This window comes from Gambusia affinis, linkage group LG05 (assembly GCF_019740435.1).
Source record: "Gambusia affinis linkage group LG05, SWU_Gaff_1.0, whole genome shotgun sequence".
NCBI classification, from domain to species: domain Eukaryota; kingdom Metazoa; phylum Chordata; class Actinopteri; order Cyprinodontiformes; family Poeciliidae; genus Gambusia; species Gambusia affinis.
This window is the reverse complement of record NC_057872.1, coordinates 3,747,776-3,760,045: the sequence shown is the minus strand read 5'-3', so window position 1 is coordinate 3,760,045 and position 12,270 is coordinate 3,747,776. Positions and strand designations below refer to the sequence as shown.

Sequence of the window (12,270 nt, the reverse complement as noted above, 5' to 3'; positions counted from 1 at the left end):
TGGCTTTTTTAAAACAACTTATAATAAAACAAGATAATGTAAATGCGTGTCCTGTTTTCTACAAGAAATTAAAATCTTAAAACCTTATCCAGATTACCATGTTTAGCCAAACTGAACTTTTAGGTGACCATGCTTAAATGCTGAGCTTGCAGATGACTTTGAAACATGTCATGAGCTATGGCACTGAAGATTACTACATATTTAAGTAAGAAAAACAAAGGACAAATTAAACCTTTTAAATTGTTTATTTTACTTAAATGAAATTATGCATTACCCCCAAATAACAGTTACGCTCAAGTGTTTAGTATGAAAACTCCAAAGACAGACAAAGCTAACCCGCCAACAACAACCGTTTACTTCTCCACAGACTACCCTTTGACCAACTTTATGCAAGAACTGGAAAAAAAAGAAACTTATTTTCAAAAACTTTTAATTATATAAAAAGTGGGATTTTTTTTATACTTACTGAGGTGCTCATACAAAAACAGCAACAGTACAAGCTTGTGCTCTTGTTCTTTTAATTTTCTATACCTCGTAATGGATACATAGACATACAAAAGCAGCTCCCCCCAACAAAAGAAGAAAAAAAAAGACAGTAGAAGGTTGATAACAGTTTATGGAATGTAACCTGTGTAAAAATCTGGCCCTTCATCATCAGCTCCCCCCCATTATGTCATCATTGTGTCTGCCTTTGCTGTAATTCCTCCTTCTGCCAAGTCAGGTACAAGCAGGCAGGTTGGTATTGAGCAACCACTAATTGATCATCAAAAGATGTGGCTGCTTACAAACAGCACCTTTTATATTTAGGACACACACAGAGTAAATTTTTTTTTTGTGGCTTTTAAAACTGCTTGCTGCACGTCTCACGACTGGAAAACCCCAAAAAATGCTTAGACTCTGGAACAAGCTCAGCGGGCAACCCAACCCCAAAACATGCATGAACCCTCCCATCACACTTTAAAGCCCCTACCTGTTTATCTGCACTTACTGCAGAACAACAGCAACCAAAAAGAGAGCGATGACCTAGATAGAGAAACAAAGGATCAAACTGGATGTCATGGATGAGGTGGTCGAAGTGCTGATCACAAAATAAAGAGGACTTTGGATGGTGTCAGGCAGACGGGGATGACTGAGGGTGAGGCTCATTCTTTGGGCTCCTCTGATTCCTCTCCCTCGACTGCGTTGTCAGAAGTCCAAAGCTGAGGAAGGAGACGGTGATCAAACTTTTGAATCGCACAACTCTTTGCTTTGCTCATCCAATTTTCTCCAATGCCAAAAAAATGTTATTGTGCAAAAATAATAATAAAAATAATAAAAAGGGAAACTTACTGTCAAGTTGTCTCTCAATAGCTGCATGATTAGTGTACTGTCTTTGTACGATTCTTCACTCAGTGTGTCAAGCTCTGCGATGGCATCGTCGAAGGCCTGCAGGATATAAAAAGCCCATTTTTAGAGGTATGATAAGATGATGCGATTTGTCTTTCATGTCTGCCTATTCAGAAGGTCAATCCATTCATCAGTCACTCAGACCTCACTGTAGGGAACATATATAAACTTTGTGTTCCTGGGAACAATTTGAGATGCCTCAAGAAAAAAGCCGGAGAATATTTCTGGAGAGAGGGATGTCTGGGTTCCACTCCATCACATTTGAAAATGAAAGGATAAGTGTGTGTGTGTGTGTGTGTGTGTGTGTGTGTGTGTTGGTGATCTGCAATTAACCGCATTGAATACAAAGCGTCTGCATTCTTGAGTATTGAATTACCTGCTTGGCAAGCTTGCAAGCCTCTTCGGGGGAATTGAGGATCTCGTAGAAGAACACAGAGAAATTAAGGGCTAGTCCGAGGCGTATCGGGTGCGTCGGCTGCATCTCTGCTTTGCTGATGTCAAAGGCCTGTTGGTAAGCCTTCTGTGAATCTTTGATGATGCCTGAAATAATGATGATGACAAAAAATATTATGAGAAAACAAAACAATCATCTGAGCACAGGACCTAATTTTAAGCATTCTATAAAGCAATTGGATAATTGGACATACTGAAAATAATTGGGTATACTGAAAAATAATCAAGTTTAAACTTGATTATTTTTACTTTTTTGAGAGGGAATAATTTTTAAAGCTTTCAGACACTGCCTCTGTAATTCTATACTATATATAACAGTGTGACACTTATTTAGTAATTTATAGGTTAGCATAAAGGAATATAAAGCAAACAAAAAAAAGTTCTGTAGCAAACACTGGAGAATTCATCCTATCTTTTCTGTTTTAAACATATACTAGGATCAGGTTTTTCACATGTCATTTAAATTAAAGGCTGCAAGTTTTAGCAAACAGGATTGCACATGCTGCAGCAAAGTAGCAGTTAGTGTGTATTGCACAGTGCCATGTTCGGCTGCTTATTTTACTTGCTTACTTTTTAGTCTAATACTGTATGAATCACCCAGAACAGATCGATTTCTAAGTGACGTGTTGCTTCTGTAATGTAAAGTGCTTTGACTTCCTGTCTATGAACTTGCTGCTTTGATGCTTCGTTCCATGATGCAGTTCGAACTAAAAACAGTTGTGTGTTGCTGAATATCTAAAAAAGTTAAAAAGTATTGATAAAGGCCTGGCAGAAAGTCTTAAAACACCTTAAATACAGTATTTGTAAGACATCATCGCCACCTGGGAATTGTTTTAGACGGGTTTAGTGAAATAAAAGAAGAAAAAAAAGTCATTGTGGTGACAAAAGTGAACTAGATTATTTTAACACCATTTCATTCTTAGCACTGGAGCCTGTCTTCTCTCAGACCAAAAAACAGGAAATCACAGCCACTGAAAAAATGAAAATTAAACTGATTAAGAAAGAACCAATGACAATCACTTGCTGTTTAGACACACCGAGACATCAATTGGATGTGGTGTGCAATACGTTACAATTTCATATTTGTCATATAAAATAGATTCCTGTATCATTCACAGAAATGCTGTGAATGACAGTAGTTTCACTGTGACACATCAGCAATGTTGCATATAGCAGAAGTGAACAGAGGCGTACCGTCCTTCTCGTCTCCTGTCGCCACCTCAGCCAAGTAGCGGAAGTAGTCTCCTTTCATTTTCAAATAAAATACTTTGCTCTCTGCTGCCTCTGCTTTGGGGATGAGGAACTTGTCCAAAAGACCCTGTGAAAACAAAACCAAAAAAGTAGTTTTATTTTTTCAAGTTTGTATTCATCTGCCCTCTAGATTTTACATCCACTTGTTCCCCCAAAACACAGTTGTTTGTTCAACGTGCAAGTACACAAATTTTCCAATCCATAGATTTCGGACATAAATCGGTGGTAGAAATAAGCGGGGCATGTCTAATTAACCTCTAGGTCTGAAAAATTGGCCAGGCTATATCACAGATGCTTCAGGGACCACAGAGGGGGTCGGACCTATGTGGATGTGATAGCATATGGGCGGGGGTGCATTGGGGGAGAGGAGTGATCTGAAGAGATACTAGGAGTATGGATGGAAGCTGGTGTGAGTAGCGAGAGAAAGCAGGCAGCTGAACTGATGAGGAAGTAGGTCACATAGACACCAGCTTGGCTCTCCATGACACAAGCATGCACCGCTTGATAATCTGCTCTGGTTGATAACCTGAGCGCTAGTTGAAGGAAAGCCGGTCATGTCATTGTGAGCAATGGTAACCTGCTGTTAGAACTCTTCATAATGAAACTTATGACATGATGGCATAAATCTATGGAGTCTCCTGTTAGAGAGAAGCAAAAGACCTTCATTTATAAATAAATTACAATGTGGGATCCCTGCTCAAATCTAAATCGACTGGAAGACAATGGGCCATTTTTAAAGTTCTCAAGACCCTCTTTGAATACAGCTCATTTGCATATTAAAAGAATAACAGGATAAACAAGGCTAATGAGAGCATGCATTTGCTGAATGCTCTTAAACCAATGTGAAAGATAGCGGAAGCCCTGTGGGATGTGAATGTAGAACTAGGCCACTGGCAAGGGCACAGCTAAAATCAGGATATCACTATGGCAGTACAGAGCAGAAGAAAATTACACTGAAGTGAGGATGGTGTTTCTGCACACTTTAAAAACAGAAAAACCCTTTATAGGCAAGTAGGAGTTTCATCATACAAAGGTCTCACATGGCTTTTTGGGGTCAACGGAAAATCCAATTCATGTCATTTAGAACAGGAAAACATGTGCAAGCCAGTGGTTTATTGATCTGTGAGAGCAGAATGGGACAGCAGTGTAGCATAGTGAGCATTAGATTCCACAAGCCCAGCTAATAAAATTGTAGTTAAAACTTAAACAGACCTCTAAATAGCACATCAGGTAGGAGTAAAACTGAGTTTATTCCCATTCACCTCACAATAAAACTGACAACTGCATAAAATATTAAATGTAAGTATTTCATTCACGCAGTATAATGGATTTAAGACTAAAATGGAAATGCATGAGACCATAAATGTGTTATTATCCAACAGTGGCGGAAAAGAAATAACACATGTTGCTGTTAGACTAGTAATTATTGGAGCTTTAATTACATAAAGCATTGTTCTTACCTATTAAAATAACAAGGTGATGTATTTTGATCAAATAAAAAGAAATCTCAAATATATTTCCATGTGAAAAGCGTATTCAAAATATTTTAAAAACAATGCTGTTGCATTCAGGAACAGTAGGGGGAGCCCAGCAGGACAAAAAGCTGCCACACCCTCTATGTTGATTTAAAGCAGCATTATAACAGTGCTGTTACTACTGTTGAATAGAATCTCAAGGTGGGAACAATATAAAAGGTAGATAGTTAAATGCATACTTCATTATATTTTATGATTTTAAAACATTTTCTCCTGTTAAAATGAAAACATAAATAAAGTCCTTTAGTTTCAACTGGACAAAACTTAAACTCAACTCCTCTTCCTCTACCAATACAATCTGTCTCTTTTATTCTCCATAAGGCTGCAAGTGATGCTCAATACTAGAGGGTCAGCTTTGGTCATTAAAGGATTAAGACTTTGACTCATCTCTGGGCAGATGACATGCTGAGGCCCTGCGCTATGATGAAGAAGTTTATATTGGCACAAAATTATAAACACTAATTTAACAAATAAAGTGGCCTTAAGGTGACTGGAATTTAACAAGTACTAAAACTGATTCAACCAAAGCTAAATATTAAATGGTAAGTTATCAAAATATTTTTGTGGTATAACACTACTTCATCCCAACCACTACAGGTAACTGATTAACTATTGTATAGCAAGTTACACATCCTCATGTCAACTGAAAAAAAATATATAGAGATTGGTAAGTTATTAAAAATAAACTTTAAAGCTTCTGCTTTCTTACAACAGTGGTACATACAACTGCAGGAGAGATGACTCACTTGGTATTAGTATTGTTAAGTTGAGCCTTCTTAATAGACTTACACATCTGCTACGTCACATAGAACAGAGGAACCTGGGTAAGACCAGGACCAAAAACATTCAACATATTTACAGATCAGCTTTTTCAGGAAACAATTTGGTTTTGTTAACAAACCAGGCTTGAATTCTAATATTCAGATGACCAACTCTTTCTGTAACTGTCTTGGTTTGTTAAATAGGTTTGTTGAAATCCTATTTAACAAACCTAATATGAAAGTGATCAAATTTAAAGATTAAACCCAATGACAAAAATAATATACATGCATGTTGCTCTCTTTTTAAAGGAAGAAACAGGACTTTTCGTGTCCTCATATGAAGCCAACAAAAGGGAGGTGATAAAGAATAAGACGGACGGATCCAAACTCACCAGAACGTCATTGCAGATTTCTTTCAGCTCTCCCTCGATTTTCTCCCGGTACTCTTTGACCTTGGCTTGTCTGCCCTCGCTGGGATCTGCTTTCTGCTCGATGCTGGACACCACGCGCCAAGACGAGCGTCGGGCACCAACCACGTTTTTATAGGCCACCGACAGCAGGTTGCGCTCCTCGTTCGTCAGCTCCTCGCCCTCCTCCGTCACCGATTTCATGGCGGCGGCCATGTCGTCGTAGCGCTCGGCCTGCTCGGCCAGCTTGGCCTTTTGTACCAGTTCCTTCTGAGATGATTCGCTCATGGCTGCTCACTGTAGAAGCAGGGAGCAAAAGACAAAGAAGTCACACAGAGATAAATTAAAAATTAAATAGACAGCTGAGGAAACTGTAAGGCTGCAGTGCAGCACTGCTAGCTGCCCTTCATTAAGACATTCTGCACTGACAGCATGGACCCTAATGAATGCCATCCATCATTCTTATTAAAAATAACCGTTTTAAAAGAGCAATTTTTGAGCTAGCAGTAGTATGTCTATTAAGCAGCTCACTAATGGTTGGCTACCAGAGCAAAAACCCTGACTAATTATTACCAACATTAGAGAATAGAGAAAAACTGCTAAAATAGTTTAGAGTGGAATAAAACACTTTTCTGCTCAATAAGCAGCTAAAGGTTCAAGCTAGTGTTTGCCCTCCACTTTTTTAAATCTATGTATCACAATGCTGAACTATTAAAATCCATGTCTGTCCTTACTGGACTTAATGCACAAAAATACACAATGGAATTCTTATCAGTACAATAAAAGCCTAATAATTGTATTTATTTTTACAAGAAATGATAAACAAGGTTTTAACTAAGTTTTCATATCATTGACCCATCACAAAAATGTAGGAAAAAAAATTGGTGGAAGAATGTATGCCAAAAATATAATCCATCCAGATTTAGTTTCACACAAAGTTCTGTCTAAACCATTATTAAGTGGTAATGTTCCTGGTGTTCCAAACAGAGGGAAACTTGTTAAATACCTCAACTATGTGGGCAAGGAAAGTAAAGGTTTGAACACGAACAGACTGGCAGTGTACCTGTGACGACTGGCATTTTCTTGGCTACAGCAAAAAAAAAATTAAAAATAATGAGCTATTAGGCTATTATGTAGCTGCCATTGTGGTTCCAGTCACTGGATTTATGCTTTTGCAACCTGGCAAGGCCAATTTCTCTTTTAATGAAGCAAACTGCTATCGAGGCAGATTTGAGAAAAAAAAATAAAATAAAAATACACCCATAAATTTGCTTAATAATGTTTGACTTTCTAACTGCTGGAAGGTTAGGGCAAATTTAAAAGCATGGCTGATTTTGTTGCGAACAGAATTCTTGAAAAGAAAAACAAAACTGATAATTATATACATACTAAAATATGATTGCTGTGATAATTACATCTTTGATGTCAATAATGGACTTTAAGATATCTGCTAATGGGGTTGTACTATGTTTTTTAAAAACACTAAAATGCACTAAATATATTAATTAGTGAAAGGGCAAAATAGTTCAAATGTATTTGTTGAATGGTCTGTGGTAAAAACCTAAAAATCTGTAGAATCCTGGCATTTTTGTGCTAAATATTTTCTTTGGGTTAACAGGGGGATTCCCTACAGGGTGATAATTTTATGGATATTTCATCTAGATGGATGATCTCTGTATCATTCTAAAGGCCATTTCACGAACTTTCGCCTTCAAGCCCGTTTTGTCAGCCACTCCTTATTAAAATGTTGCTAATCCACCCACATTCGCAACAAATGAGCGTTTTGAAGACTAAAAAAAAACACCTAAAAGAAATGTTGCAATCACAGTAGTGTCACTCCATTCAGTAAGGCTTTTCTAGCCTTCAGCGTTAATGTGGGGCCCCCCTTTTCTCTCATTCACACTCACCACACCCATCCCCATACCTGTAGCTTGTCCGACAAGCGGAAGCTAAAATACGAAAAGTTGGTTTGAAGACTTCGTTAAGACGACACGTTCTGGCAGATATTAAAGCAAATGTGCAACTGGTGAAGAGGATAGCATATTCCCTCAACAGAAACAGTCCCGTTAAAAAGTGCAACGGGCTACAAGCTAGGCCCTCGTGACCGACGACTTTCTACTATGGCGCCAACTATTTCCTGAAAAAGACGCTTTCCAAGTTAGACAGCTTTTCCAGACGTAATAACGGTAAAATTAACACCGTTCTTGCAGCAAACTGAACATAACATTTAACAATGTGGTCAGGCAAACTGCCCACTTGGAAATGTTACGTTTATTTAACTCGTTTGTTGTTTTAGTACCTGAAAATAATCACTTTAGGGGGGAGGGAGGGGGGAACGGAAATTACTTTGTCACAAACGAAGTGTGTAACAATGTAAATTGACCATATTCGCAAGATGTCATATAGATGTCGGCTCTGGCTAATAGTTCACTGCCACAATGCCATTTCCAGCAAGCCCTCATTTGCCTTATCGGTTATCTACGGCATAGTTTCAGGTAACATGTTTAACATTTGTGTCAAGCAGGATTGTACGCTACTCTCAACTGACACGCCTTTCTATTTTCAGTTAGAAAATCAGCCATTAGACACATCCCGAACTGAAACGTTAGCTTAGCTAGCCTTTGTTCTGTAGTTTGATGAGCGTCCCCGCTACACCCAGTCCTGCCAGTAACCCGCAGACAATGGGCTTCTTCGACCGCCAGTTATTTATTTACAGTCATTAAAAAAAAAAAAAAGTACATATAAAATACATCAAACCGAAAAGACCTTTTCTAAAGCCGCCGTTGTTTCATACCTGAATTTTTGCGGATGTCGGCGTACCAAGGTGCAGCTGATTCTCTCAGCCTGTCCGAATGAGTTCAGTCAACGGGGTTTCCTCCCAATCACACCGGTCCAAGACACGGCCAGAGTAGCGCCGAGGCAAATGAGGACTGACGTCAAACGTTGCCAGGGCGACCAAACGTGACGGTTTGTGGGAGTTGTAGTTTTCTTGTACATCCCTTGCTAGCTTTATTTTAAAAACAGTATGGAAATAATTTCTAACTATGGCCATCCTTTGCTGTGATTCTGTGAAACACGGAAAACTGTACTCCCCCTATCGCGGTTTTCTTGCATCAAGAAAACCGAAACCTATTACCTTTGAAACCCTTCAATGTTCTGAATCACATTCTCTGAATCAGAACTTTGGTGCAGGAAAATAAATAGAACTAGCAGACACAGAAATTAATGGAATATCCTAAGTAGTAAATAGCTATGATAATCATCTAAAAAGTCTTGTGTTTTTGAAAACATCAGGTATTTGCTCAAGACGCAGAGGGCACCACAAACTGGAACACAAGACACAGCTATGGTACTTTTCTAATAGAAACTACTATTTTTGCATTCTGGTTGGTTTCCAAAGGGAGAGAGTGAAGCTATTTTTGCTATGTCACATGATTTCCCCTTGAGCAAAGATTTCAAGCTTGTAACCTATTTAAGGACGAATCAGATAATATTGGCTGCAATGTACAGAGACAGGAGCAAAAGAAGAGGAAGAAAATAAGGGGGGAAATACATGTCTACTTTCGAAATAAACCGTGGTCAGGGAAGGGTGAAACTCCAACCCATAGGGATTCTACTATAAAAGCTTTAGAAACCAGTTAGGTGGGTTTTACTGTCCGTGAGCCATGTCTTGTATGCACATGCACAGACACACACAGACAAGCAGCTTCTGCACACCGGAACAATGGCTAAGTGTTGAACACAAATCTTTCTGTAATGGCAACAGTTCTCATGTTAGATTTAAGTTGAAAACACTAAAGTGGAGAGGATTTGCACATAGAATACAGTAAAAATGACTGAGGAAATTAACACAGAAAAAAAAAGAAATGTGTCACATAATCAAAGTAATTTAAGTAATTTTTATTATTATTATTATCATTTTTACTAAGACTCAAAATCTTCCCTTATTTTGAAAGGGCAAAGGCAATAAAGCATTATTATCTGTGAGAAAAACTAAAACTACAGAGGCAGTCTGAAATAATTGCAAATAATCCAGAAATGAACAGATGGGGAGTCCTAGGCAAATCATTTCCTATATTATGAAAGCCATATGTTGTGTCTTTTTAGCTCTCTTGTGTAACATTCATAGTCACATTTCACTGAAGTGATATTGAAAAGCTGTCTAACAATAGTAGAATTATTGGTTGCACTGTGCACACCATCTATTTCTTGACACACGGATGCCGTTATTAAACTCTTCTCTGGTGTGAAACCAGGAGGACAAACTGACCAATTCTTCCTGCTCTTCAATTTTGCATTATTCCCAGTTATTTCAACATTTAACACTATGTTAAATGTTCTTCACTCTTCATAAACATTCTTTGTAGCTTTGACATCTTTATGATTGTTATGTCCTTTAGGTTAGTGCTGTGAATGTGACCCACCCTTTTGTAAAAGTGGCCAAAAGCCGATGACTAATTTCCAGGTGTTACATTCCTGGCCCTGGGAAGACATAACATGCTATCTGACTCTCAGCTCTTCCCACACCCATGATGGGCCAGCTGGATGGTAGCAACTTAAGGAGGTGAACAATTTTCATGGTAGCTAAAAGTTCATAAAAGCGTGTTGTATAAATATCAGAGTTTTACCTTAAGCCTAAGAGAAGTAAAGATTCAGTTCAGAACAGATATATTTAGAGAGAAAGACAGGTAAGTATGTCAGAAATCTTTATTCTTCAAGGACATGACTGTAACTTTCCACTACCATCCCACATAGGTCTCTCATTAACACTCACAGAGTAAATACTGAATGCGAGTCAGTTGCGGTAAAGTGTGAGGAGAGAATGACAGTGGTGTTGATTGGAATTTAAAACACAGCTCCTCTTTAGTCCCAGTGCACACACACACACACACACACACACACACACACACACTTTTCCGGAGGGGGAGAGATCTCTTACAAAAACACATTTCCAAAGGAGACGAGCAGATGGGCGACACTGAAACAAAACAAGCCGGGTGGCCTCAGAGGGCCACCGACGTTTCTGAGCAGCAGAAAAGCGACTCAGGTCTGGTTAGGATCGGGAGTGATGCAAGCGCACGAGAAAAGGTCTTACGTAAACACCGGGAAACGCCCAGCATTCCTCTGAAAACAAGAAAGTGCATGACTGTATTACTGGAAATCCAGGAGACTCACACCTTAGCAGTGGCGTTCAGGAGTTTACACACAGCCATCATCCGGTGTGTAAACCTACCTCCATCATGTGAAAACCACATTCATTTTGGCCTTCTGATGAGGTGGTGAACCGTTAATTTTTTTTTACTTTAGTGCTTTCCGGTTAGGGTTATACTTATAAAATAAACAGTCTCACTGATTTTTAAAAGCAGAAATTGCGGCCATAGGGACTTTTTCTAGTACACTCGGGGTAAAAAGATAAACACAATTTGTAATATACAGGGCTAACATACATTTTATGATATTTCTTTCACAATGTTTGAAATTAAATCTGAGTAAACCTTTTTTTTTTTTTTTTTTACCAAAATGTATGTGATTTAATCAAAATAGAGATTTTTTTAGAGCAATTTTATACACCAAGATAAAGTATAGACAGTGTGGAAATATTCCCTATTTTACTAAGGGTATGAAAGAGTTTTGTTACATAATGTCTGATTCAGCCTGTGGAAAAAAAAGAACCAAAATACCCTGTGAAGAGGCTGACTGAAGCTGGTGAAAGAGCGACTGCACAGTGAAATCAGTTCTGCACCAAGATGGGCTGGAAGGCCACTCAGAGAGGAAGAAGCCATTATTCTAGAAAATACATAAAAATCGACATCATAATTAGAAAACGCACATAGAGACAAAGACCATAATATTTAAAGACATGTATGTCCTGGAATTCTTGAGGCATTTGGCTGTAGCGACCGTCCTTACATTTAGAAGAAAAAGAAACATTGGAAGCATGAGAACACCATCCCAACTGTGAGGCCAGGAAGTGGGAACATCCTGTTAGGAGGCTGTTTGACTGCAGGACGGACTGGACTGACTCCACAAAATAGATGATCGGTATCACAAGGAAGAGATTTTATGTGGCAAGTTTGAAGGAATATCTCAGGATATCAGACAGGAAGTTAAAGTTTGACCAAAAAGCAGGTCTTCCAAATGGGGTCTGGACGGAACACTAAGTGTATCATCAACACTGCAAAAACTGCAAAAATCTCACCAAGTATTTTTGTCTATTTTTAGTGCAAATATCTTAGTACACTTGAAATAAGGTAAAATTGACTAACAAGTAACTTTCCAGCAAATTTTAAGTCAATAATGTTTTAATATTGATGAAAAAGTACAAATTCCACTGGCAGATTATTTCACTTATAATATCACATTTTTCCCATACTTTAAGTGAAATAATCTTCCAATGGAATAATTACTTTTCCATGAATTTTAAGGAATTACTGACTTAAAACCAGCTCTTACATCTTTGCTGAAAAGTCACTTGTT

The 12,270-nt window shown here is 38.3% G+C and overlaps 1 protein-coding gene across 1 annotated transcript; it reads right to left on the bottom strand.

Annotated features, from left to right (window-relative positions):
- Positions 1-229: 229 nt before the first annotated feature.
- On the bottom strand, positions 230-8,741 carry LOC122830712 (14-3-3 protein zeta/delta-like). Its single transcript, XM_044116304.1, has 6 exons — positions 8,588-8,741; positions 5,779-6,090; positions 3,034-3,157; positions 1,763-1,926; positions 1,330-1,425; positions 230-1,199 (listed from the first exon to the last, which is right to left on the bottom strand). Exons 2-6 carry the CDS (start codon positions 6,079-6,081, stop codon positions 1,143-1,145), a joined length of 744 nt encoding a protein of 247 aa, XP_043972239.1. The 5' UTR covers positions 6,082-6,090; positions 8,588-8,741; the 3' UTR covers positions 230-1,142.
- Positions 8,742-12,270: the final 3,529 nt, after the last annotated feature.

Excerpts from the sequence above, each read along its gene's own strand:
- LOC122830712 (XM_044116304.1), bottom strand. The coding sequence starts at position 6,081 with ATGAGCGAATCATCTCAGAAGGAACTGGTACAAAAGGCCAAGCTGGCC. Across the intron at positions 1,927-3,033 it reads GACAGGAGACGAGAAGGACG|GCATCATCAAAGATTCACAG; the intron begins GTACGCCTCTGT and ends TCATTATTTCAG. Across the intron at positions 1,200-1,329 it reads TATTGAGAGACAACTTGACA|CTTTGGACTTCTGACAACGC; the intron begins GTAAGTTTCCCT and ends CTCCTTCCTCAG.